At 45.7% G+C, this 27,503-nt stretch overlaps 1 protein-coding gene across 1 annotated transcript in view; it reads left to right on the forward strand.

Moving 5' to 3' along the window:
• The first annotated feature begins 19,178 nt into the window (after positions 1–19,178).
• The window catches only part of CLIC5 (chloride intracellular channel 5), a 193,455-nt gene continuing 185,130 nt past the window's right edge, over positions 19,179–27,503 (forward strand). Inside the window, exon 1 of the mRNA XM_075554086.1 lies at positions 19,179–19,736. Within this exon, the coding sequence (XP_075410201.1) occupies positions 19,179–19,736 (558 nt within the window). The remainder of the gene's footprint in view (positions 19,737–27,503) is intronic.

Consider the following 27,503-nt stretch of genomic DNA (forward strand, 5'->3'; position numbering starts at 1 on the left):
GGATAACATTTCTGCTAAGGAAGGTTCTCCATGGGCGGTACTTTATCCTATTTGTCGTATGAGCTCCTTCCAAACTAGGTATGTGGCCACAGGCAAATTAATTGGTCTTTTCAGGTCTCTATTACTTCCCTTGAAAAGAGGAAACATTTCTTTCTATTTCCCAGGCTCAGAAAGCAGCAGGACACTCACAGGGGACATGCCCGCTTAAAAGGATGCTTTGAAAGGGCTTTTGAACTCTTCAAAGGTTACCTTGTTTTCTCCATCCATCTATATAATTTGTATGTCATTTGAGTCTGTGTCTCCCCCTGCAAGGCAGATGGAGAGCGTTAGATAGATCCCTTACATAGCTATCATTGTGGGGTTACAGGGTCCGAATGATGTGGGGGTTAAGTAAGCATTTGGCTACTCACTGAAAGAGCGGCTGTTTGAACCCGCCCTCTGCCCTGCGTGAGAACGAGGTGGCAGCCTGCGTTCAGAGAGCCCTCCAGCCTTGCCCTCTTCTGGCAGGCTCACCGTGAGTGGGTGGGTGTGCCATGTGTATGCGCATTTTAATTCTTTTGGAAAAACTTATGATTTGAAGATTGTTGGGGTCACTTGAACTGTGAGGGAGCAGAAAACATTTCCATCACCAGATACGAGTTTATCCTTTTGTTATCTGACACGCATTTTCACGTTTGATTTCACAGTACTTACAAAGAAGCCCTGGCAGCCTTGTAGGTGAGACTTTGGGTTGTTGTGGGTGAGGCTTGTGACTGAAGGCTGCTGGCTGGAAGGTGGGTAGTGCAAACCCACTGGCTGCTTCTGAGGGATTAAGATGAGGTCGTCTGCTCTCATGAAGATTTAGAGCCTCAGAAACCCACTAGAGGGTCAGTTGCCATCAGAATCCTCACAATGGCTAGGGGGTTTGCCTTTGGGTTTTGCCTTTGAATGCCTTTCTGAGACACGTTTATACCTGCTTCTCAGGTTCTTTACAAACTTTCTGAGCAGGGTGCAATCCAGGTGTCTTCCATCTGAGCATCTGATTCCCAGGTCTGAACCTGACCTGTTGGGCACAAAATCCTAGGTGACCCTGGGTCACCTGGCTCAGCACAAAGATTTTAGGCTCCCATGACTCTCACACAGCAATCTGTTCCACAAGGATCTGGAGGGAAAGGCAAGATGTCTTGGCCTAGATCTTTGCACACAGCGGATGGTGCAGGGCCTTCCATGCCCCTGACTTTGTGCTAACTCAGCTTAGAGAAATCTGCATCAGTTGGCCAGCAATTCAGTTCTCTGTCAACCCGACTGGGAGCTAGATGCCCAAGCGCATTTCCAGATGATGGTATTGGCAGTATCTCCTGGATCCAGTGTATAAATAGGTAGTTGACTAGTCCAAACAGCAGGGCAGGGAGTGACTTGTGTGTACTGCACGTTACTCATTGTTCCGGTTTCACCAATAGAGGGAAACCTAGTCTCACTTGAGCTGATGGCCCAAGCCAGCGTCAGGTTGGGAACTTCTAAATAGGCTTCCTGTCACAAGCCTGGGGTGCGTTTCTCCTTTTTCCCCACCTATTTATAGCTCCCACCTATTTATAACTCCCTCAGTTTTTTAGGCAAGAGCTCGGTGCCCGGCGGCAGCTCTACTGATGAATTCTAATCAGTGCCAAGAGAACTGGCTCCTTGGCTTTGTGCATTGTCAGGGTTGTTGTCTTCATCTCAAGGCACGTGCAGGCTGGGGGGTGCTCTGAAGTTGCCTCTCAGCTCATCGCCATCCAAAGGGCCATTTCAAGCCAAAAGGAAGGCTGGGAAGTAGAGAAGCAGGCAAACTCTGGCGTGAGCGTAGACATAAGGCCAAGCCTAAGATGGGCCGTCTTCATAGCCATGCCGCTCCTGCTGTTGCCTCCAGTGCTGCTGTTTGTCAAGCCCATGACGCCACTCCCCTGGCCTTAGAAGGCCATTCCTAAGTACTGCAATCGCCCCCATTGTCCTGGTCCCCTTTAAATAGGCCCTCACGAGTGTGGAACATCAAGCTGAAGGTACTGTAAGAACAAGAGGTTGACAGCAGGCATGGTTCCGTAGAACTGTTTCCTACTTCTCCTTACAGCAGCAAGTGGTTGTGCCAATTGTTACACTAGATGTTGTTTCAGTGGCCTCGGACAGGCGGACGAGACGGAGAGTCTGGGTCTTGAGAGAAAGGGGTACGTCAGTGGTCATAAGACAGATGATTAAGAATTTCTACTCTTTATAGGCTTTTCTGTTGTGTGAATTACCTTGCCTTATGACCGTATCTGTTTATTTCTTATATAATTTAAAATAGGGAGGATGTAAAACTATTTTTTTTAATTGGATGATCATGGAGCTGATGAATGGCACAAGTCGGTCCACTCGAGCCCCAAGGAATTGCTGCCACTGCGGCCTTAAAGGCGTGGACACGCACACTTAGAGGAGGCAGGTTCGGCAAGAAGGCATGAGGGACAGAGTTCATGCAGCCTGTGCTGCGGCAGCTGGGACGGCTAGTCGCCCCTTGCTTCCCCAGCGTGCCAGCACCAGAGCCAGGTTGGGGAATCCGGGTGAATTAGGGCACCTCTCAGAACCTGCCCGGTCTCGGTCTGCTCATCTTTGGAATGGGAGTAGGGGAAATCGCCAGCCCCAGCCCTCTCTCAGGGCTGTTGTTTGATTCTGTTAGGGTTTGTTTCCTGGATGTTCTGGGCATTCAGAGACGCCCTGGTGGCATTGTGGTTACTTGTTGGTCTGTTCGCTGCCAGGTCAGCAGTCTAAAACTCTGGCTGGAGAAAGGAGAGGCTTTCTACTCCAATAAGAGTTACAGGCTCAGGAGCCCACAGGAAAAGCTCTGCCCTGTCCTATAGAGGCGCTATGAGTTGGAAATCAACTGGAGGGCAGTGAGTGAGTTCTAGATATTTAACCTTTGGCCTAGTGAATTGAGCTTGACGGAGGTGTAAGGTATAAGCGAGACAAAGGTGGCTGGAGTCAAATTAGAATGAGTTAATGAATAGATATACCTTTCAGGGACCTATTTCTGCAGGAAATCTCAGGAGAATGAAAGGCCGGAAGTAATTAGCAGTTTCCAGGAAAAAGGAAAAACAGCTGGCGTTCTGTCAATAGCCAAGACATTTCTTCAAGCGCTCTCTGTGGCTGTCTCTGCAAAGCCCCGTGGGCATGTTTCTATCACCCAAAGCCCTAGTCTGCCGGTCAGGGAAGGCAGAGTGTGTTTTCATGTGTTTGCCTCTCCTCTTGGAGGCCCGCACAGGGGACGAGGGCTGGTGTATCTACGCCCACAATTAACTGCACAGGGAATGTGAGTAAGCCCGTGTATTTTGTAATTTAAAAATTTTTATTTTATTGCAGAACCAGCTTAGCTTTCCCCTGAGTTTTAAAGACATGAATGGTCTCTGTGAAAATGAATGAATGAATATATAGTTAACATATATACAGATGAAAGTCAGAAGTTTCTCACAGCACCATACCACGAGATACCACATATGCATGGCACTTTTGTCTGGTTACATTTCTAGAAAGTATTTTCTAATATATATTTAATTTCCCCCCGGTATACACAATCTTAGTAAGATTCATAGCAATATCATATTGCTGTATAGCTTCTCCCTTAATGACCAAGAACCACCTCCACCTTCACTGCCATCGAGTGGGTGCCAACTCACTGCAACCCTCAAAGATAGGGCAGAAATGCCTCTGTGACTCCCCATCTCCCAAGGAGCGGCTGGTGGTTTTGAACTGCTAGTCTTAGGGTCAACAGTCCAACTTCTAACCACTGTGCCACCAGGTTTCCTCTCGCTTATGGAGATAATGGAGACTTTTCTTCTCCTTTCCATTAAGTCCTCTTTTCCAGGGACCTTGTCTGCCCGAGGCTCTCCCCTGTTACTCACAGCCTTGGGAACTGTCCTTCCACCAAGTCCAAGCACCCTGCAGCCTGAGAAATGTGTTTGCCATCTGGGCAAGGCTCCTGCCCTCGGGAGTATTGCACATTTGGACGGCCACGGGACACCCTCTTCTCGGAATGTTGTGTTTTCATTGGCTCCCTGCTGATTTGCTATTGTAGACATTTTCTGTGTCTTTCTTTAATACGATAAACACTGCAGATCTGAAGTGTGGGGTGGACTAACTCAGCCGAGAAAGCCCTGTGATGTTTGTGCCACTGCAGTGTCCCGTCACCACCACTGGCAGCCGGAGCAGAGGGCAGCTGGTGCTCCGGCCCCACACCTGGCCACCAGGCCCTGGAAGCTTCTCCGCCCCAGCTCTACAGTGGCACCAGCTCCACCAGCTCAGCAGACAAAGGATAATCACCACATTGTCCCCAATCTAGTTCTCTGTGTTAAAACTCTTGGGCCAGGCACAAACTCTCTCCTGTCATCTCTGTCGTTTGACTTGCTAATTGGCAGGGTGTTGGATCCTGAGACTGGGGAGGCTTGGGGGGAGGGGTGGACAGGGGAAGAGGCAGCCCAGGAAGCTATGGTTATGCCTTCAATGTGGAAGAAACTTCCGCTCCCCCTCCAGGCTGGGGAAGACTCTTCATGGTGTTAGACTTGGCAAGGGTTCGGGCCTTCCCACCTCTCATACAGTAGATTTAAGGCAGCGGTTCTCACCCTTCCTCATGCCGCAGCCCTTTCACACAGCTCCTCATGTGCTGGTGACCCCAACCATAAAATTATTTCTGTTGCTACTGTATAATTCTAATTTGCTACTGTTATGAATTGGATGACCCCTGTGAAAGGGTTGTTTGGCCCCCAAAGAGGTTCTCACCCACAGTTGAGAACTGCTGATTTAAGGGAGGCCAAGAAATTCTGGGTTGTTATTGTTTGTACAAGGCTATTTTTAAAATATCAAATGTTATTCTCCACACCCCACCCCACCACCAAAAAAGTATTTTGATGCCTGTTTTAAGGACCTGCTTAGCTTCCTTCCAGGGTGAGTGAGCTTTGCTGAACGGACACATAGCCATTGCAATTTGGAAAACTTGCTGTTATGTGCTTTTGAGTTGTTTCCAACTCATAGGAACGCTATGTACAACAGAAAGAGACACTGTCGGGATCTGGGTCATGTTCGCATTGTCATGTTTGAGCCCATTGTTGCAGCCGCTGTGTCAATCCATCATGTCAAACGGCTTCCTCTTTTTTGCCGCCCCTCCACTTGACCAAGCACGGTGTCCTTTTCCAGGGAATGGTCTCTGCAGACAGCATCCACAGTACTTGAGACAACGTGCCTATCCTTACTTGTAAGAAGCACTCTGGCTGTGCATCTCCCGAGAGAGATTGCTTGGTTCTGTTGGCAGTCCGTGGAACTTTCAATGGACTTCACCAGCACCATCATTCCAGTGCCTCAGTTCTCCCTCAGTCTTCCTTATTCACTGTCCAGCTTTCCCATGCATGGAAAGCAATGGAAACCATCACGGCTTGACTCGGGTGTACCTTCGTCCTCAAAATGACATCCGTGCTCGTCCCTGCTTTAAAGAGGTCATGTGCAGCAGATGGACCTGATGCAGTGAGTCATTTGAATTCCTCACTGCCGCTTCCGTGAGTGTTGACTGTGGAGCCCAGCGAGATGAAGTCTTTGACAACTGCAACCTTCTCTCCACTTCTCGTGATATCACCCATCGGTCTATTTGTGAGGATTTGGGTTTCTTCACATGGAATTGTAGTTCACCCTGGAGGCTGCCGTCCTTGATCCGCACCAGCAAGTGCTTCGCCGGCAAGTCCTCTTCGCTGTCAGTAAGCAAGGTTGTGTCATCTGCATATCGTAGGTTGTTAAGCCTTCCTCCAATCTCGATGCCACACTCTTCTTCATAGAGTGCAGTCTTTTGGATTTGTTCCGCATAGAGGTTGAATAAGTAAGGGGCCAGGACATAATCCTGAGGCACCCCTTCGCTGATTTGAAGCCATGTCACTATTCCCTTGTTCTGTTCAAACGGCTGCCTCTTGATACATATACCGGTTCCACATGAGCTCAGTACAGGCCTCTGGCATTCCCATTTTTCTCCATCGTGTCCATAGTTTGGGAAACTCCTAGCAGTTTAATAGATATCAGTTTCAAGGAGATTAAAATGACTTCTGCCACTAAGATCTTGTTATTTCTGGGAGTTCAGAAGGAATGTTTGTTCTGGTTGTATGTGAACTCACACTTGGGTAAGTATCTCTAAGGACTGGAAGGAAAAGATAGCAGCAAGCCTTAAGAAGCTTTGCCCTAAACAAAATTCTTTTAAGGAAAACTTCATTTTCTTTGCAAGACAAAGTATTGTTATCTTTGCTTCTAAAGAGCATTCCGGTTGTATTTCTCCCAACACGTACGTGTTTCTTCTGCCTGTCCACGATTCATTATTCTTTTCCAACCCAGTCATTAAAATGCAGCTTTTGCATGCGTAGGAAGCAACGGAAAGCTCATGTATTGCCTTAGGCATAGTTTAGTAGTCAAAATCACACCTTTGTTTTTATTTCATTTATTTTTAAACACTCTAAAGAGGCTGCTTGCTACAGATTTGCCAAATGTAATATTTCATTTGGCTTTTGGACTGCTGCTTCTTCCATGGGTATTAACTGATCCAAGTAAAATGAAATCCCGGACAGCTTTAATGTTAATTTATCACTTTGTTGTTTATCAGTCCAGCTGTAAGGACTTTTGTTTCCTTCACATTCAAGTCTACTCCATACTGAAGGCTGTAGTCTTTGACATTTAACACTAAGCGCTTTAAGTTGTCTTTACTTTGTTGGGCAAGCAAGGTGTGTCTTCTGCATGTCTCAGGTTGTTAATCAGGGTGATGGTTAAATTCTGTGTCATCTTGGCCTGGCCGAGATTTTCAGTGGTTTGACAGTTGGAGTCTGGTATTCCTCCATAAAGTGACCTAACAGTGTAATCAATGCCATGATCTGTTGTCAGCAACAAAGCCAGTATAAGAGGATTAGGGAGGAGTGCTACCTCCTTACTCACTTTAGACCCCTGGTTCATTGAAAAGGAAGTCTCCTTGGGTGTGTGGGCCACTCCTATTTAAGGGCTTGTCTCTTCTTGCTGGTCTGGATCCTGCCTCTGTGTCATCAACCTCTGGTTCTTTGGACTACCTGACAACTACCTGCCATTTTGCTTGTCAATCATGGGAACTATTAGTGTCAAGCCATTCTGTCTGCAGACTTTAGATTCATTTCCTTCTGCCTCCACCAGCCAGTTTTCTTCCTGCTTCTTGGTTTGTTGGCACCAGAATCTATGTGAGTCAGGAAAAGCCTCCAATTTAACATCTGCTCGGCAGACTTGAACCAGACGGGACCTAGTTGCTTCTACCTCTGCGCTAGTCATGTTCTTGATATAACTTTCTTTATATGTATGTACATATGTAATCCTCTATTCCTGGTGCCACGTTCTTTTTCAGATAGCGCCACTTTCCAGATTATTTTCCCAGAACACAGATTGAATACGTTCGGTGAAAGGCTGTCTCATCCCATTGCACACCTTTGTTCATTTTAACTAGTGCAGTGTCCCCCGTTCTGTTGGGATGACCGCCTCTGGATCCATGCATGTGCTCTCAATGAACATACCCTGAAGGGTCCTGGAATGGAATTCCCATTCTTCATCAGGCGATCAGTCATTTGCTCTGACCAGCACCGTCAAATGCTTTTGTGTCATAAACGTCGTTCTGATGTATTCTTCCTTGGACTTGGACTTTATAGTAACATTGTGCCCCCTGTTCCACACCTGTTTCTGAATCTGGCTTGCTCTTTGGGATGCATTTTGCTAGCATTTGATTTTGTTCAATAATTTCCACATTATTTGCTCACTGTTTTTCGGCATGAGCACAGAAACAGGAGTAGCTGTCGTTCAAATTGCTTGATAAGTAAGCACTTCCTGCAAGCAGCTCATCCATTTGTTGAAGCCTTCCAACTGGTCTGCTGCCAGTTCCTGGGGCTCCCATCTTCCACCAATGTCTGTAGTGCAGTTTGAGCATCTTCCTTCAGTGTGAGCACTGATCATATGCAATGTCCTGAACTTCTCGCATGCTAATCAGTTCTTTTAGGTTCAGTGACTGTTTATTTCTTCTATCTTCTTATGATGGTTCCTATATTACTCATTTCTACCCCTATAGATTCTTTCAATATTGCCACTCAAGACTTGACTTCTTCCTTCTGTTCTGTTAGCTTTAGAAGAACAGCTAAATATGTTCTCCTTTGGTTTTCTCGCTCCAAGTCTTTGGGGTTTTCATCACAATACTTTACCTTGCTCTCTTGATTCTTTCTGAAATTGTTGGTTCAACTCTTGTACAACATGTCATGCTTCTCTTCAGCTATCATATTCTTAAGAGGAAGTTTCAGAGATTCTTCTGATATCTCTCTTGGCCATTTTCTCTTTCCCTGACTTTTTAATCAGCTTTCACTCTTTCGAGAGACTCATCTTTGAAGAAACTTAACACACAATTGGGGAAGAGCTGCCAGCTCCAAGTGGAATCGCTTCACAGATGACGTGACATCTTTGGGATTGTTATTCCCCATAATGTTTTCATTGGCTGAGTCCCTGAAGTTGACTACCAAGCTTTTCTTCTTACTCTGGGAGTTCTGGTGAAAGTGTCCTCCTGTGAGAGCGGCCCTGCTGGTATTTGACACACTCGTGCTGTAGCTTCTAGTGTCATAGCAGCACAAGGCATCACCTTATGGTAACCTGAGAGACAGGTGGGGAAGGGGGGCGGGGCGGCGCGGAGTGATGGTTCTATAATTTTGTATAAAAGTGAACATTCATATTTTCTATCTGACTTCTTTCACTCAATGTTCATATCTCCTTCGTAATAGTGTGATCCATAAGTCATTATGACTTGTACAGTCAAAAATCCTCATGTAGTTAACATCATTCAGATGTATTCTCCACTGGGCTTCGACCCATCTGGCTGAAGCAACAATAGCCCTTTTGTTAAGGGTATCAGTAATTCACATCTTTATATCCCATAAGGATAGGCACACCACTAGCTCATATCTTTTTTATTAGAAACCTTTGTCCCAACATTAATCAAGAAAGACCCCATGCAGGCCTGGCACATCTGTGGGAATCAACTTGAAGCCAGGCTAGGCCACATCTCCCGGCTAACTCACACTGACCAGTCAGCAACCACACTCCAAAGGTGCTCACGTGGCCCTGTAGAACCCAGCCTAGATTACTTCAGCTCCACAGGCATCTGGACTGCAGCCTCATAATGACCCAAGGGGAAAACTGTTTATACATACTTTTTTATGTATAGATACAATGTTCATACATTTACACAAAAGGGATCAATCAGGTTTTGCTGTGGAAATTAAAAAATCCAGATTGCTAATTTCTATGTTTGTTTGTTTGTTTTTTTAAGCCTTTAAGACCCCAGACACTATGTCTTCTAATAGCCAGGCACCGTCAGTTTTCTTCACCACATTTGCTTATGCACCCGTTTAGTATTAAGAGCTGAGGCATGCATTGATATTTTAAAGGCATCTAATGTGGGAAACAGAAAGATTTCTCCCAAGTTGTCTCCCCCAAATATATGTTAGACTTAGGACACTGCTTGCAGCTAATGGTGAATGATTATCAAGTTACTTCCCTGAAGGCAGTCAGCTTCCAGACTACTGTCTGGTCCCAACTTAGGTAGGGCCCACTCTCTGCTATTAAGGACAATGGGCTACTTCTCCCTAAGGGCTTGCAGTCATTGGTTTGGTTCTTGTAGGTGGGGTTACACCATACTGATCATGGTTTCTATAGTGAGCCAGAGAACAGGTCAAACCAGCTCAGTGACATCCAAAGTTAGGCTGCCATCTTGAATCTAGGATCCGCCCATCTTGTCACATGTGTACCCCCCTTACGTCCCCTTTCTATTATGTGGATACCCCTAGATCACCCCCATTATTCTATTACCTATAGCACAACCCTTTCCTGTGATGTATGTCTTCACCTGTAATTAGAGAGCTTGCACCTCCCCAGAGAATATAAAAGCCTTGGTTAGCAATAAATCTCTCGCCCACATGGACCACCAAGTGGGGCTGAGGTGAGCATGCTACCATGAAATGTGTCTGACTCCATTATTTCAATCTCTTCTATCTCTCATGCTCTGTATGACTTTACTATAATCTGTACTTATTATCACTGTACAGTTGCGCCTGCCTGACCTGTGATGATGTGTTGGGGGCCCTTCCCCCCACAATGAACCTGGGCAGAAACAAGACAGAGTCAATACTGTGTATAGATTGGTGCTAGAAAGTCATCCTTACAGAGAGAAAACTCATCATCAAAGAAAAACATGACGCTCACTGCCAGGGGATTTTGTAATTGACATCGTTGCAAAACTGCTTTTCTTCTTTATTTCTGTGGGTCTAACAAGTCTCAGAAGAAAAATGTCATGAGACGGTGATCATGACTTCCCTTTCAGAGGCTGATTTTTTTTTTAGAAGATGGAATGAAGTGAACAGGCATAGGTTTGGGACTCAGACAGGTAGGGATTTGCATCTCGCTTCCTCATTTATGATCCACCTGAATTGGGGCCAGGTAATTTCTATCGGGTGTAAAGCAGCGCTGCCGTGAATCTCTAATGTGCCCTGGGAGGTGCGTGCCTTTCCCTCGCTATGGTGTGATGGGCTTCGTTCTGCTGTGCATGGGGTTGCCCGGAGTGGGAAATGGCTCGAGGGCTCCTAGCAACAATACAGTTTGCTGTATACATCCATCCACGTGGCAAAACATTGTCCACTCAGCAGCCCCTTTCATTTTAAGACTTTTCAATAAACTGGAAGCTAGGAATAAAAGGGAATTGAATTGGGAATAAAATATTCGAAACTATATGTTTAGTATTTGAGGCAGTTTGAACTCAGAGGCAAGATAGTTGTGAAATGGGCAAAGCTCCACCTGACCAAAGAATCCAGAAACTGCAACTTTGACCCTGAACTCCATGCTGGCAGAAGGCATGTGAGCTCTGTTGGGGACTGGCCAAGGGTGCCCCCTGCTGGACTATGCTGCAGACAACAGCCACAGGCTTCAAATCTTTTTTAAAAAATCATTTTATTGGGGACTCTTACAGCTCTTATAACAATCCATACACCTATTGTGTCAAGCATGTTTGTTTATATGTCACTATCATCCTTTTCAAAACATTTTCCTTCTAGTTGAGCCCTTGGTTTCAGCTCCTCTTTTTCCCTCCCTCCTCCCTTCCACCCTCTTGAACCCTTGATAAATTATTATTGTTTTCATATCTTACCAGGTCTGCTGTCTTCCTTCACCCATGTTTCTGTTGTTAGTCACCGTGTGTGTGTGTTGTACATTGATGATTGCCATTGGTTACCCCTTTCTCCCTCCACCTTCCTCCACACTTATGGTATTGCTACTCCCATTATTGTATCTGAGGGTTTATCTGTCCTGGATTCCATGTGTCTAGAGCTTCTATCTGTACCAGTGAACATGCTCTAGTATGGCTGGATTTGTAAGGTAGAACTGGGGTCATGATAGTGGGGGCGTGGGGGTAGGAAGCATTAAAGAACTAGCGGAATGTTGTGTGTTTTGTCAGTGCTATACTGCCTCCTGGCTGACTTGTCCCCAACCCCTCCCATGATCCCTCTGTGAGGGGAGTTCCAACTGTCTACAGATGGACATTGGGTCTCCACTCTGCCCCCCTCATTTGCATGAATATGATTTTTTGGGGGGTTCTTCTGATGCCTGATAAATGATCCTGCTGATACCTCATGATCACACAGGCTGGCGTGCTTCTTCCATGTGGGCTTTGTTGTTTCCCTGATAGATGGCTGTTTGTTTAACTTCAAGCCTTTAAGACCCCAGACGGGCACCATCAGCTTTCTTCACCACATTTGCTTATGCACCCATTTTGTCTTCTGCAATCCTGTCAGGAAGGTGAGCATCACAGAATGCCAGGTTATTAGGACAAAGTGTCCTTGCTTTGAGGGACAACTTGAGTAGAAAGCCAATGTCCGTCTGCTTCTTTAATACTTAACATATAAATATATGTACATAGATCTATGTCCCTATAGTTATATATAAATATATTTACATATGCACATGCCTGTATTTATACCTCTATGAATATACTTCGTCTCCTAGTTCTTTCCTCTATTTCCTTTTACTTTCCTCTTGTCCCATTATCATGTTTGACCTTCATTCAGCTCTCAGATGAGTGTACGCATTTCCAGCCAGGTTCATATTTGATTCATGCATTGGGCTGCGAACCACAGGGCGGGCAGCTCGAAACCATGGTCTCAGAAACACACAGGACCACTGCTGTCTTGTCCAATAGGGCCACTCTGAGTCGGAATTGACCTGATGGCAGTGGGTTAACTTAGGGTGGTGGCAGTGAGTGTAAAAGTAACCTCTGAACGGCTATTGTGCCTGATACTGCTCAATGGTAGTGAGCTTCATTTCCAATGCCTGGGACCTCTCCCCATCTTTCCTGGGTGGCTTAGAATGAGAGCTTGCATTATAAATAGGGAGAGGAGGACTGAGAGAGATTGCTTTCGATTTCCTAATACCAACCCTAGCTCCCCAGACGTCCTTTAGGGAAAATAAAAAACACCAGCAGAAGAAAGCCCAGGAAACTCTCAAATACCAAACTCAACCCCAAGGATGGAGAAATGTATTAGAGGAAGAGGGTGAAGCCATGGCAGAATGCACATTCTCGTCGGGCAACCTAAGATTGGGAATCGACTTGATAACAGCGAGTTTGAAGATTGTGGCCAAGTCCATTTTGACTCTGAACGACTGTTTTGAGAATGATGAGGGCAATGAATGTACAAATGTGCTTTATACAATTGATATGTGTATGGATTGTGATAAGAGTTGTATGAGGCCCTAATAAAATGATTAAAAAGACAGAGAAAAGAGAGTAGAGTCGCCCCGTAGAGTTTCCAAGGCTGCACATGTTTACAGGAGCAGCCCGGCTCCTCTTTCTCCCTCAGAGCGGCTGGTAAGTTCAAACCCCACACTCCTGACTCTGAGGTTCAAGCTACCCAAAGTCTAGCCCTGTTCTGGCTTCTTTGCTTTATTTCTCACAATCCATCCAGGCTGGTTTTATTGTGAAGGCTCTGCTCTGCATCACACTTTATCCTGCACCCTCTATTCCACCTGTCCTGGTCTCGTCCACTTCCTAAAACTCTTACCTTTTCTTTATCCATCCCCTCCGCCCCCCAACCACCCAACCCTTCTGAAATCCTACGACGCCGAAGGCCGATCCCATTTATTTACTGTCCACTATAGCGCTTCCATTAGCTCTTCCGTCAGCAGTGTTACATCATCCACGCCGTCAGATATTCAGACCTTGATGCCATGAGCTCTCTCTGCTGTCATGCTTATACACTCAGATCTTTTTTTGGATCCAGAAAGTTTGTTTCATTCTCAAAAATAAAGACAACAGATCCATTCCGAGTCAAATATCTAAGGGATACTTTTCTTTTAACAACAGTACCAGTTAGAAGCCAACCTGGTGTTGCAATACATTGTTATTTACAGTTTTGAAGTAATTCCTCCAACAATACATATATTTATTCCCATTTTACTTATGGGAAAGTTGAGAATTAGTAGAGAACACCAAAACTTCCAAACCAAACTCGCCACCATTGAGCCAATGCCTACTGAGAGCAACTCTTACAGCATGGGATAGAACTGCTCCTCTCAGAACAACGCTTTATGGGAGTAGAAAGCCCCGTCTCTCTCCCGAGGAGAAGTGGTTTCGAACTGCTGACCTTACAGTTAGCACACCAATGGGAGGTGAGAGAAAAATGGGGCAGGGGCTTCAAAAGGGTGGTGGGAAAATTCCGTTATCTTTTCATTCCATTTTCATTTTTTAAAACAGTGTTATTGACGTGTCATATATCATACAAATCAATAGTTCAGTCACATCGATAAGAGTTGTACAATCATTGCCACAATCAATTTCAAAACATCGTTCCGTTTTCCATGAACGTTTTGAAGACTTCCCTGTGAAGAGTGGAGTACGTTTTCACTATGAGGCATTGATTCCTTTGGGTCAGACCTTGCATCTTTTGAGATAAAAATATGGCTGAGAGTGTAGTTCACTAGCCCCCAAGCTCCTGCTCCAGAGATAGCAGACATAGTGGTCAGGGAAGAGGGAGGTGGGTTGGGAAGAAGTGGGCAGAAAAACATGCGGAGCCTCAGGACGTGGAGATACATTACTCTTCCTAAAAGAAATCACTCATCTCTCTCCTCTCTCTAATCATCTTGTGCCGATTCTCCAAGTCCATGTAGATATCTCAGCTCCAGACACCCATGTAGTTATCTTAGCTCCTGCAGCCCATGTCGTTATTTTAGCTACTTCAGCCAGAGGAGGCGTTCTACGTCATGGGCTTACCAAATGTAGCCCGAACCCCTTCAAAACAAACCACTTACTGTACAGTTGACTCGGACTCACAGTCACCCCATAGGAGTTTCCAAGGCTGCAATCTTTACAGAAGTAGACTGCCACCTCCTTTCTCTTAATAAGTGACTGTGGAGTTACAACCAATGATTTTTTTCATTAGCAGCCAAGGGCTTAATCCCTGTGCTACTAAAGTCTCTTCCCGATTATAGCTGGCACCAGTGAGTGATGCTCAGACCTGCAGTTGAACTATGGTCTCCTTGTGTCTTCCAAGTCTAGGTGTCTATGGTTTGATGATATTCAAATTGGCTGAAACTGGACTGAGGACTTGTCTTAGTGATCTACTAGTGCTGCTACAATAGAAACACCACACGTAGGTGCCTTCAACACACAGACGCACATTCTCTCACGGTTTGAGACTACAAGTCCAAATTCCAGAGGGCCAGTTCCAGGGAAAGGCTTTCTCTGCTGACTAGACAGAAGTCTTTCTCTCCTTTCAGCATCTCGGGGCCTGGCATTCCTTGGATATCTCTGTCTGTGTTGGCAACAATCTGCCCTGCAGTCTAGGAGGTTCTCAGCATTGCGACCCCAGGTCTGAAGGCTATCTTTCCTTTCTTGCTCATACTAGGTCCATCTCTCTCTGCTTGTTTCTCTCTCTCTCTTTATCTCTTTGTATGATAAGTGATGTTGCAGTGTACACACATACATACACACACACACACCCTGCCCCATTGCAACGTTCCTTAGGTCAGGACTATTGTGTCTCATTCTTAATCCTCGGATTGGTTTATCACACCACATCACATCACAGGGGATCACCTGCCACATTGCATCGTGATATAACTGCCAAACACTGTGACACATAGCCCAGCTAAGCTGACACAGACTTTGGGGGACCACAGTTCAGTCCCTGATAGTTCTGGGTGAATGTCAAATATTTGAGCTCTGTACAAAATGTAGTCTTCTAACAATTGTATCTTCATAGCTCTTTCATTCCCCTTGCAATGTAGAGATCTGTTTTCTTCTAAAATAGCCACTCTGACATATCCTCATTTCCTTTCTACCAGTCATCTTCTGCAAACCACTGATAAGAGCGATCACAAGGAAGGGGACCCAGGCAGAACATGGCTCCTGGCCTGCTTTCACTACCCTGGTGCTCTGGCACCTCCCGCTGTCGCGGGAGCTGAGCCAGGTGCATGCTTTGAAGGTGAAACAAGTCAGCGCTCCTCCTTCCGTGGAAACGCACTGTCCTCCAAGTCTCCTCAGGGAATCTCTAAATCTGAGCATCAGTACAAGACAGAGAACATTCTCTCTGAGGAGAATTTGGATTCCCTTCAGAGAGAGTTCTGTATTGGATTTGAGAAGATTCTTTGAAATGCGTGTTAGGGTGTGTAGTCTCCGTGCCCCCGCCCCCGCCGCCACTCCCTGTCATCAAACAGAAGTAGACAGTTGTCTGTGGGGGAGAATGGAAAAGTTGAAGTTTACTTCAAGAATGGGCAAAGGAAGAACAGAAAGGAGAGAAGAGAATGTGGGAATGGGATTTGTGAAGTGGTGCTCTCTGCTTTGGTACTCCCCCCCATCTTTATTAAAGGTGCTTTTTTTTTAATCCCAAGACATTTTTTTGGGGGGGGAGTTGTGAGATTTTGAAGGATCAGGCTAGCCTCTGATGTTCAGCTCACTGCCACAGAGTCAATGCTGACTCAGCAACCCCCTGTAGGATACTGAGACTGTAACTCTTCACAGGAGTAGAAAGGCCAGTCTTTCTCGTGCAGAGCTGTTGGGGGGGGGGGGTTGAACTGCCAACCACATGGATGGCAGCCCAATGTGCAACCACTGTACCATCACAGCAATAGGATGCAATTTGGTATCTGAGTGGTATATGAATGGAATCTACATGGAGTATCATGAAGAAGATTGTGAAATTGAGAACTTGGAAGCACATTTATTCCAGTCTGTACGGATTGGGGAAGGCTTTGTCGATGACTGAGTCATATAAACTGATGTGAGATAACCAGAAAGCTTAGCAATTCTGTTGATCGCCTGCATCCCTCAGCATTGTTAAGTAGAGAGAACCTGCCGTCCAACTGTCTTCTGGGGTGGCTGCTGCAGCCGCCATTCCCAAGTGCACAGTGCATTTCCTAAGGGACTAGATGCTGCTTAGGAGGCCGTTTCCCCCTCCTTCACCCCCACCTCCAGACACTTTACAGTGTCATTTGCGACACCCCCACCCCGTGTTCTTTTTGCGGAGTTGCCTACTCTCCTGGGTGTGTGTTTTCCCAGGCAGTTACAAAGTCCCACTTAGAACACACGGTGATGCTGGAACCTGGTCAGGTCTCCAGTCCGGTCTGCACTTCCATTTCATTTGCTTCAGTGTAACAACCTGCCCTTTGTGTGGTTGATACCCTCGTCAACCTTCCAGGACTGCAGCTATCCCAAAGTGGCTTTTGTCCATAGAAACCAGCTAATCTAGAAATTGCAGGAGTTGAGAGGGAAAAGGGGCATTTTAAAAAATCATTTTTAGGGGCTCATACAATTCTTATCACAATCCATATATACATCAATTGTGTAAAGCACATTTGTACATTTATTGCCCTCATCACTCTCAAAACATTTGCTCTCCACTGAAGCCTCCGGCATCAGCTCCTCATTTATTCCCCCTCCCTCCCCACTTCTCCCTCCCTCATGAACCCTTGATAATTTATAAATTGTTTTCTGTCATATTTTACACTGTCTGACGTCTCCCTTCACTCACTCTCTTGTCCGTCCCCCAGGGAGAAGGTTATATGTAGATCCTTGTAAACGGTACTCCCTTTCTAATTCACCCTCCCGCCACCCTCCCAGTATCGCCACTCTCACCACTGGTCCTGAAGGGATCATCCGTCCTGGATTCCCTGTGTTTCCAATTCCTATCTGTAGCAGTGTGCATCTCTGGTCTAGCTAGATTTGTAAGGTAGAATTGGGATCATGATGGGGGCGGGGGGAAGGAAGCATATCGGAACTAGAGAAAAGTTGTATGTTTCATTGTTGCTACACTGCACCCTGACTGGCTCGTTTTCTCTCCAAGACCCTTCCGTAAGGAGATGTTCAATTGCCTACAGATGGGCTTTGGGTCTCCAATCCACACTCCCTCTCATTCACAATGATATGATTTTTTTGTTCTGATGATGCCTGATGTCTGATCCCTTAGACACCTCCTGATCATACAGACTTCATCTCATGTACTTTGGGCATGTTATGGGGGGGACCACTCCCTGGAGAAGTCATCATGCTTAGGACAGTAGAAGGCCAGTGAAAAAGAAGAAGTTTCCCCCGTGAGATGGATGGACAACCGGACTGTAACAATGGGCTGGAACAAAACAACGATTGCAAGGCTGTTGTAGGACAGGGCCATGTTTCATTCTGTTGTCCCTCAGGGCACTATAATTTGGAATTGATTCAACAGCACCTAACAAAAATATCATCAAGGTGTTTGGGAAGATGGAGGATTTGAACTTGGGTGTTATCAATGCCTGGTGATGAAACTTATAGTAATTCATCAGATATTTGCCTCCACTGAACCTCACTTTTCAGTCAAATTAAATATCAATATCAGTATCGATCTCCTTTAATATCGGCCTCTGGCCTTTTACCCCTTACTCATTGTTTAAGTTAGAATTCTAGAACTACTGCTCCAGTTCACTCTAGAAGATTCCTGGTTATGTTAGCCTAAGAATACAAGGGAGTTTTACCAACAAGATGCTCAGCGCATGCTTTAGAATGTGCATTGCTTTTCATTTCCACATCATTTCTAGATACTAAAATCCCCTTATGACTTATCTAAGTTGTCACAGGAAATAGAAAGATGTATGTGATACAGAAAAGGGAAGCGAGCATTAGCCAACGAGACTACCACCCACGCTCAAAAACAAAGACCACCGCTGTCTACAGCATTTGTAGTTGGAGTATGCGCATACTCCACGTGCATCCAGCTCTTTGTTGCTTATTCCAGAGCTGGCCCAATTGCATGAAGCAAACCTGGAACCGATAGTCTGATCTGTCTCTTTCATGGTCTCAGTTTCTCAACTGGGTCCCTTGGAGGACAGATAATGTGTCTTTTCTTTTGAATCTGTCTGTGCCCACCTAAGTATACTGGACTTAAGAGCTTCTTAGTGACTAGATGTTGACTGTGGTGAGAACACTGATATAAGAAGGGAAAATAAAACTCAGAATCAAGTGCCCCTGACTCGCTCAGTGTGGGTAGTCTGTACAGATGTGCCCACAAGCCTGAGCATTTATCTTATTTCCCCCTTTGCTATTTAATCACCATGTGGGCTTCCAGATAAGAAATAGAAACGTGATTCATTACTTAACAGGAGCACATGTAACTCTTTCATCAAAGGGGTCTTAACACTAAAGACTTGTTTTTCTGAATAAATGGGTTGAAGGATTACGATTCTTCTCCGAATGGCACAGGTCTTGGAATGTTGTCAACATTTGGAGACAATTAGAAGAGGGAGCTTTGTTTAGTAGCAACCGGATAAAGACTCAGAATTCCAGCTTATACAGAGAAGGTAATTCGACCCCTGCTTCAGGCAAAGAATCGTGGAGTTATGGCAACGGGGAAACCCCAGAGCCTAATTGAAAGACCCCTTGGGAGCGAAGGAGTTAACTGAGTGTGTAAGCTTTATCTTTGGTCCATGGACTAGTGGTTTGCCGATCATAGTCTCCGGTAAATGATTGTCAGGCTTGCCGTTGAGAGCCGTGGCGAGTGCTGCGTTTCAAAAGGCCATCGATTCCTCTGGAAGGCTGGGCAGCATCTTTGAGCCCTTACTCCATTGGGATCTTCTCGGGTCTGTTGGCAGAAGGCTCTAGCTGATTACCCAACATGAGCGACACCGGCTACGACAGCATCTATGACACCATCCCCAAAGAGGCCATGTATGAGGATCCCGAAGAGCGGAAAGAAAATAAGGTGCCCCTCTATGACGACGTCCAGAAAGACGTGGAGGCAGAAAACAACTTCTATGAACACCAACTGGTCTCGTCCGAGTATGCCACTGTGTCTGACTACGCCACTGGGGAGGAGGAGAACAGCCTGTATGCCCAGCCAAGAGCAGAGGGCTACCTGCTGCCGGATGAGGTGCAGCCTGAGGACCAGGAGCCTCCACCAGATGAGCCCCAGGAGGACCAAGGCGACTCGAGGGAAGAATTGCATTCACCTTCCCAGGCCCAGGCTCTCTTCTCAGAGGAGTTTCACCTGGAGTATTCCCAGGAGAACGGGCACACGATGGCAGCAGACCTTCCCTCTTCGTCCAGCTTCACTGTCCAGCAGAGCAAGGCCTTCTCCGTCGGCACGGATTCCCCCACTGGATATTCCGGTGCCACTGATTCAGAAGACATCGAAGCTTCTTCCATGAACCCCGAGATTATTCTCTTTGTGAAGGTAAGAAAGCACAACTGCACATGCAGATGGCTGATTGGAGGTTCTATTTTGTTCTATGTGTCAGGAAAGGGTGTACAGTATCATGGTCCCTGCACCTTAATGCATATACAAGAGTAAGACTGAGTCAATGGATCATTCCAGCATTAAGCCAGGACTTCTCGAAATATGAATTGGGAAGTAGATGTAATATGTGTGTCTAATGATTGACTTTTATATACCATGGACAAAGTATTTTTTGAGTTCCCCCATGAGTACCCAGAAACGGTTGCTCCAACGCTTACCTTTGTGACAGAAGGTGAGTATTTGTTCCTGTATGGTTAGATTTCCTTGGTCGACATGGTTTTTAAAAACATGACCCATCCGTGAGGGAAAGTCAAATCTATAGTCAAGGCACTAGAGTTTCCTTCTTACATTGCTAAGGTCATAGATTCTTCAGATAGCTGGTCAATAAATGTTGCTGTTGACACCGAGTTTGCCCTTTTGCCACCAATATAACGAAAGTATTCCATCGTGTGAAAGGATTTCAGTAGTAGTAAGAACGATAATGAAAAGGTTAATATTTAATACCTATGATGTTTAAACAGTCCTTTGGTGATCTTTGTATTAAACTGCTACTATAATAAAGATTAGAGTTTAACAAATTATCAAAACGTAAAATAATGCAGGGATGTTTAGTCATCAGGATGACAGAATCTTTTTGCCCTCAGTTTTTATATTTTGGTTATATATAACCCAACTTCTCACTCTCTCATAATATTTCTGTTTTCCAATGCGTGGGGAGATGTCAATGAGTAGATATCACTATTTCTGGCTAACAAAAACAAATTATTCTGTAGATTCGGAAAAATCCCAGTCCACTCTTGTCTCTCCTTTTCCCTGCTCCCCAAAACACTTCTAATATTTTATGTCAATTTTTGCATTAACATTTGCTATGTAGAACTCTTCTTAGTTTTCGTGTGTAAGTGTAGCTCTTCCACTAAAGGCTTCTTAGAACAGTGCCTGGAATCGTACTTGGCTTACACGTACGCAGTTGCCAAACCTTGCGTGGTATTGTGTTGAACATAGGGGGTGGAGAGGGATGGGTCAGGCACAGTCCCTGTTCTCCAGAAGGCAGCAGCAAGGTACAGGACACCCGCTCGCACATGGTTAACTACTCTATACCACAATCAGAGGGGAGAGAAGGGGTGCGCAGAGTGCCACGCACACACCAGGAGGCGGTGCCTCTGTGCACATGGGGGCGTCAGCAAAGACTGCACAGAGGGGGTGACCTCAGCACAGTGCATTGGATGCCCAGCCGCCATCACTGACATCAACGGGCTGCTCTGTTTGCAGTATATATTGCACAATGGCTGAAGACTCGGAGTAAGTTTACAAGCCTTTTGATTCTGAATTCGGTGAAGATTCCCGAGCAGAGCAGACCATCAGTTTCTCATTCAACCTTTCGTTGTCTTCCCGTCACCAGCACTCATGGCCCATCGCCCTCTTGTTGTATATCCTCTTCCTCCGCACCCGAGTTAGCACCTACCGACCCCTCTCCCCTGCGCCCCACCCTGGTCACCATCAAAGTCTGTTTGTTTTAGTGTGAAAACCTTTTATTCACTTTTTATTAACAATGGCCTCAGAACAATTTTTGGAGGGCATAAGCATCCTTGTAACTTCATCTAATAGGAAAGTTGGGTCATCCTCCTCCTCGTCATCATCTTTCACACCTGGAGATTTGTAAACTGGAAAATCGTTAATCTCACCAGAAATTAACTCACTGGTGTTGAACCAAACAAACTTACTAGAGAAGTTGACCTCGGCTGGTACCAGCAATAGAGAAAATAATTTAATGACCTGTGATCTCTAAATTATTTAAAACTTGTATCTCGCCAAAGCGAATATTGGACTTCATTAAGTCTTTGAAGTTTACTCACTTTTAAATATCATATGGTAACCAAGAGGCCACTGAGGGTGCCACAGACCTCTGCTGCGATGTGTGGTTTTCCTTTTAAACGACATTCAGCAGCGCTCTGTCAGAAGAGCACCAGGTGTGGCCTGTTTCCCAGCCCCTCCACTCTTTCCGCCATCGGACTTCTTCATTCAGCGTTGAATGGAACGGTAACATACACGGATGGGGAACACGGGAGCTGCTTGCCTTGCAGTCGGAGTGGAGTGGAAAATCTGAGTGGAGCCTGTGCAGGCTCCTTTCTTCTCCCGGCATCAGGCAGTAGATGACGAGAGCACAGCGGTGGGTAGGGTATGGTTATACATCACAGCTCTTCATCTTCCGAGGAGGGCTGAACACTGAGCAGTCTCGGAGGTCCTTCTCCTGGACTGATTTCACGGAGACCACCTGGGAGGTTTGTGCATGTTCCCATCTTTTCCAGATGAGTCTGTGAATGTGTTGCGCAGGTCTGTAACCATATATGGAACCAACGCTTTATTGAGGCTCAGCCATTTCCCAGTGTTGGCCAATTACTCAATTCATTAAATCTAGCACTCATTTATTTTATTCAACAGGTAGTTGCCAGGCATTGGGATTACAATGATGGAGAGACATTCCTGGCTCTCAGGGACTTTGCCTTTAGTGACAGAGATGCTGAAGGACAAATAAATCATATAATATATGCCTTATTTACATATAGACTGGTATACATATATTATAGGCTAAAATGAAATTTAAAACAGGTTTATCAATAATTAGTTCCTTATTATTACTGGAGCAAATCATCACAAACAGTGGCTCAGACCGGAAGTGAGTATTGCGGCATCAGTAGGGCTGGCTCCTTCTGGAGGTTGTGGGGGAAAGACCTTTCCTATGTCCCTTTCATTGTGTCCTGGTTGTCCTCATTCCCCGCATATGGCCCCACATCTCATGGCCCCCTCTCCTTGCTTGCCGTCCTCTTCTGACTCTGCCTCCTGCATCCCTCTTTGAAGGACCCTTCTGATTGGCATAGACTCCACCTGGGGAGCCCTGGATAATCCATTCATCTCAAATCCCCGAATTTAGTCATATCTATTTAGTGATTTGGGCCATAGAAAGTCACACTCGCAGGTTAGGACAAGAGCATATTTTGGGGTCCAGTAGCCAGCCGGTGTCTCTGAATAGGGGAGTAAGGGGCAGTGTGGCTGGATAGGTGTGAGTGTGGCTGGATAGGGTGTTAGGAGAGGAAGCCCAAGAAGGGATGGCAGGATAGGTCAGGCCTGATCTTGAGCGAAGAATTTTCACTTTTGCTCATAGTGATCTGGTGAGTCATAGAAGAGAAGTGAAAAGGTCATTCTAGCTGCCTCTGAGAAAAGACTAAGGGGTGCGGGGAGTGGAAGCAGAGAGAAAGGTTGCTGGTGGGTGTGGGGGCCTGTGAAAACACTGCAGGTCAGCGATGATGACAAATTGGTCGATAGTGACAGTGGTGGAAGTGGTGAGGCTTAGGCTAGGATTGATTTGAAGAGAGAGCCTGAGGAATTTGCTGATGAAATTGAGGGGGGATGCAAACAGAGCAAAGGGCCGTGGTTGACAATAGAAGTTCTGGCCTGAGCTGCTGTGTGACTGGGGGTGCCCTTTCCATTTCCGAGATGGACGGACCCCTTCTTTGGGAATGTAAACATCGGCTTTGATGGTACTTGGCTGTGGAACATTTCTGCATGCAAGTTTCCTCATCTCTAAAGAGAGATCCTTCCAGGCTCTTAACATGTTTGGAAGCTTGTTCCTTGGAGAGTGTCTATTGCCATGGCCTGTAGAACTTCTCTGACCATGGGGGTCACCCAGGGCCCCCTCAAAGCAGGAAGCTCAGGCAGAGGCGGTGCTTGAACGAACTTGGGAGGGTGCCCCTCATGGACAATGGGAATGGCGTCTCAAAGCAGCTGTGGTGAAAAATCCATACGCTCATAGTGAGACTTAACATCTTTATTCGAAAACTGAGGTTGGCAAACTTCAGAGAGAGAAGAGCCAATCCTTCCCTCACAACTACTTACAAAGTGCTCGGAAGTAAAATATGTTTTATCTGAATGATATCCTTTGAATGAAACTGATAGTTTTAATTTCATTTTCCATTTGACTTCAGAGCCACCTGTACATACTGAAAGAGCCACATACAGCTCAGGAGCCACAGTCCACTGACCCCTGTTCTAAAGGGGTGAACGTCCTAAATGTTGGCTCAGTGTTTCACAAAATGGTTCAGGGGCTAGAAATGGTTCAGTAGCACCAGCGAGCTTGTAAGAAATGCAAATTTTCTGGCTCCACTCCAGTCTTAGTGGCCCAGAAACTCTGGGAGCGGGCCCTGTAGTCTGTGTTTTCACACATCCTGCAGGAGACTCCGGTACAAGTTTGATGCATGCTGCATCCGAGGCCAGGCCATCCATCCTGAGGTCTTCCCAAGCACCCGGTTCCTCTGCGTTCCCAAGGCTAGAGGAGTAGTGTTCTCAGGCATTTCTAGGGCTTCCTGTTGGTTTGATGCCTAAAGCAGTGGCTGGGGGGTTCTAGGGCTGTGCAGGCAGGTTATGTGGATGAAGAGCACCCCTTCATGGCTCACCAGGGTCCAACATTTGGTACATACTACCATTTGATGTTTTGGCAGTGCTGAAAAACTTCCATCCATCACCTGCCTGTTAGCCTGTCAGAGGTCTTGTCATCTTCATGCAGTGCTTCACTTCTTGACTGATCCAAATTTCACCAACCGCTCTGCGGCTGGGCCTGCCTCCTCCAGCCACGGGTTCCCGTGCTGCCGTCCAGACTCTATGGAAAGGTTCTCTGAAACAAGCCAGCGTATGGCCTCAGTCTAAGTAAAACCAACCCATATCCTACCTGCATGCCTTCTGAATGCCGCTCAGGACCCATGTGTTTCATTCAGGGTGGTAACGCCAAGGGTATTCGTTCATCCATGGGCATAAGCCACTTTTGTGGTTGTTCAAAGTGTTCGGAATAGGAGCATTGTCCCCAAAGCTTGAACATTACACCACCTTCGATAGGTCCCCTAGAAAATGCTCCAGTGTGTCTTTGAGGGGGACCACGTAGACTGGACGGTCTCATCCTGAAAGATGAGAAATGGGTCAGATGAGACATCATGTAGCAGAATCCCCCATGCAATCCCCCCAACCCCCATGCAATCCTTATCATCACAGAGTAACCTTGGGGTAGTTGCAAACTTTGAAGGATACCTACTCTTACCCAGCAAATGTCAGCACCAGTGCCGATGGCTCCTGGGAAGTTTTAAGGTGACAGCATGATGCAGTGCCATGGATATGAAACTGGGGCTGAAAGCCCATATTCTATCCTGACTCTGACGCTTTCAGACTTAATTTCTCATAGCTTTAGTTCCACAAGAAATGAGGTTCATAAGACCTCCCTCTTGGGTCAAACGGAGCAGTGAAGGGAGAGGGCTTTGCAGAATGTAAAGTGGGAGGGAATGCGCATTCATTATTGTTACCATGACACTGGAACTTTATGCTGACCCGGGGTCATGTGGCCCCAGTTGACATCATGATATCAGCACAATCCAGGAGGGCAGAAGAAGAACATATTAAATACTTGAATGGAAATAGTAATCAATGTTTTGGTTTACTTTTGATATCATTCTTTAAATTTGTAATACTTTACATATTTTCTAATGTTCAAGTGTATTAAACTCACATAGATGGTGGGGAAACGATTATGCTTTAAGTTGATCTTTTAAACAAAAACAAAACCCATAGCTGTCAAGGTGACTCTGACTCAGAAAGACTGTAGGACAGGGGAATACTGTGCAGTAGGGTTTTCTAGGCTGTAGTGTTTATGGAAGCAGACGAGCACAGCTTGCTCCATGGACTGACTGTAGGTTTGAATTGCTGAACTCTTGGTAATCAACTGAGCTCTTAATCCCTGTGCTACCAGAGAGCCTTCCTGGTATTGAGAGAGATGTGCAATTGAAAAAAAAAATCTGGTTGTCCTGTAGCTTTTTCTTGCATTTCTACCACCATCAGAGAGTCTGGGGACTAAAACCTAGTGCAAACAGGTCTCCTGAACAAACAGGTACTGCCTTGCACTCAATTTTCACAAGCAAAACACATTCAGTCCATTTGCCTTGAATACATGTACACACAACTATGATTTTACAGTTTTTTAAACAGATATCTGTAAAACTGTAAAAAAACAAAAACAAAACCCTGTACAATCACTGAGGAAATAGGGAAATGGGACTGGATTTGAATGCTGACATGTGGCTCAATTGAGGAAAGGGTGCTCCAGGCAGTGGACGTAGAAAAAGCAACTCCAAGAGCCAGACTCACTGCCAGATAGTTGATGCCGACTGCTAGTGACTCTAGGGCAGGGCAGAACTGCTCCCGTGAGTTTCCGGGACTATAACTCTTTACAGGAGTGGAAAGTTCTGTTTCTCCCTCAGAAGGGCGGCTAGTTTTGAACTACAGACCTTGCAGTTCGCAGCCCCATGTGTGGTCGATGTGTATGCCAGCAGGATTCCAGAAAATATTAAAATGCACTGACAACACACACGTGGGCGATTAGATTCCTTTGGCTGAATGAGGCCCAGACAGGGGCAAGAGCTTAGTTTTTATCCTTCAGGTAGTAGAAAATAACACTTCTGAATAAAATTTCTATAGAGGAGATCATGCGCAAAGCGATATTCTAGGTGATTAGTAAACAAATTGACAAAGCTTTCCCCCTCTATGTGGAGCAGAACTAGGCATTAAAGCATCATTTATATTATTAGTTCAAGCATCTACATGCAAATGCATTGTGCGTAAAAAAATTCTGTGTTTTTATAGTTACTTTTTCATGGAACTGACCCTCTGAAGATGCCAGGGTTTTAGATCCTTGGTTTTATAGAAAAATTTTTAATAGGAAAAAGTATTATCCATGTGTGATGTTGATGTTATGTGTTACTGATATATCTTCCTGAGCCTATGATGCACCTGAGGGCGGAGGTAGAGTGTGCTGCGGGCAGCCCAACTCCATTTACTGTCTATGGAATCACCCGTTTGTTCTATGCATTCATCGTACCCGAAAAGCCGAAGGAGAAGTCCTCATGACAGAATAAAAAGGATGCAGGGCTCTAAGAATCATACAGCTGTCACGTCAGTTCTGAACTTAAGATGATGTGCAGCTTTGGGATAACTGTCTCCATATTAGCACCCATGCAGCTACTGCACATGCGATTTCCATGCAAGATATGCATTGTTTTACTATGGTTTCCATGTGTTTGTGTGGGATTGACTTAGCCTAGCTACTTGAAGTTGTGTGTTTGGCTAACTAGAAATAGCTGGAACTCTGGATGGGTTCTCTTGCTCCATGATCCTCCAACATAAATAATCAACATGTTTCAGATGATGTCCTTGGAAGCACTTGTGAGATCGTGCAGGTCTGGCCTTGTCCTAGGGGCCCAGTTGTTCCTTTATGGGACAAGAAAGCACATCAAAATGAAACCATGAGCAGGGTTGACCAAAGACTTCTGCCCTCAGCCAGAAGATCTGCATGAGGGAGCTGGGAACACAACCAAGGCCTGACTTTACTTAAAGATAATCTAGTAGGTGCCCACACAACCGATCTGCTCTGTAAATCCATACCATCAGCCAGAGAGGCCACGGGATCTCAGCTAGGTAACAAGACCATTGCTAACCGGAGTTGTCAAGTGACTCCTGAACGTCCTGCAAGACTGCCTGCGCATGAGCTGTGCGGTGAGATCAGGTGCTTTCAATCCAGTGTATACTCTTTTGTATTGGCTCTCTTTGCCTGGGGTGCTGGATGCTCATGAACGTTATGCTTCCGAAGTTTCAGGAATGTTCTCAGCCTCTGTG

This window comes from Tenrec ecaudatus, chromosome 7 (assembly GCF_050624435.1).
Source record: "Tenrec ecaudatus isolate mTenEca1 chromosome 7, mTenEca1.hap1, whole genome shotgun sequence".
NCBI classification, from domain to species: domain Eukaryota; kingdom Metazoa; phylum Chordata; class Mammalia; order Afrosoricida; family Tenrecidae; genus Tenrec; species Tenrec ecaudatus.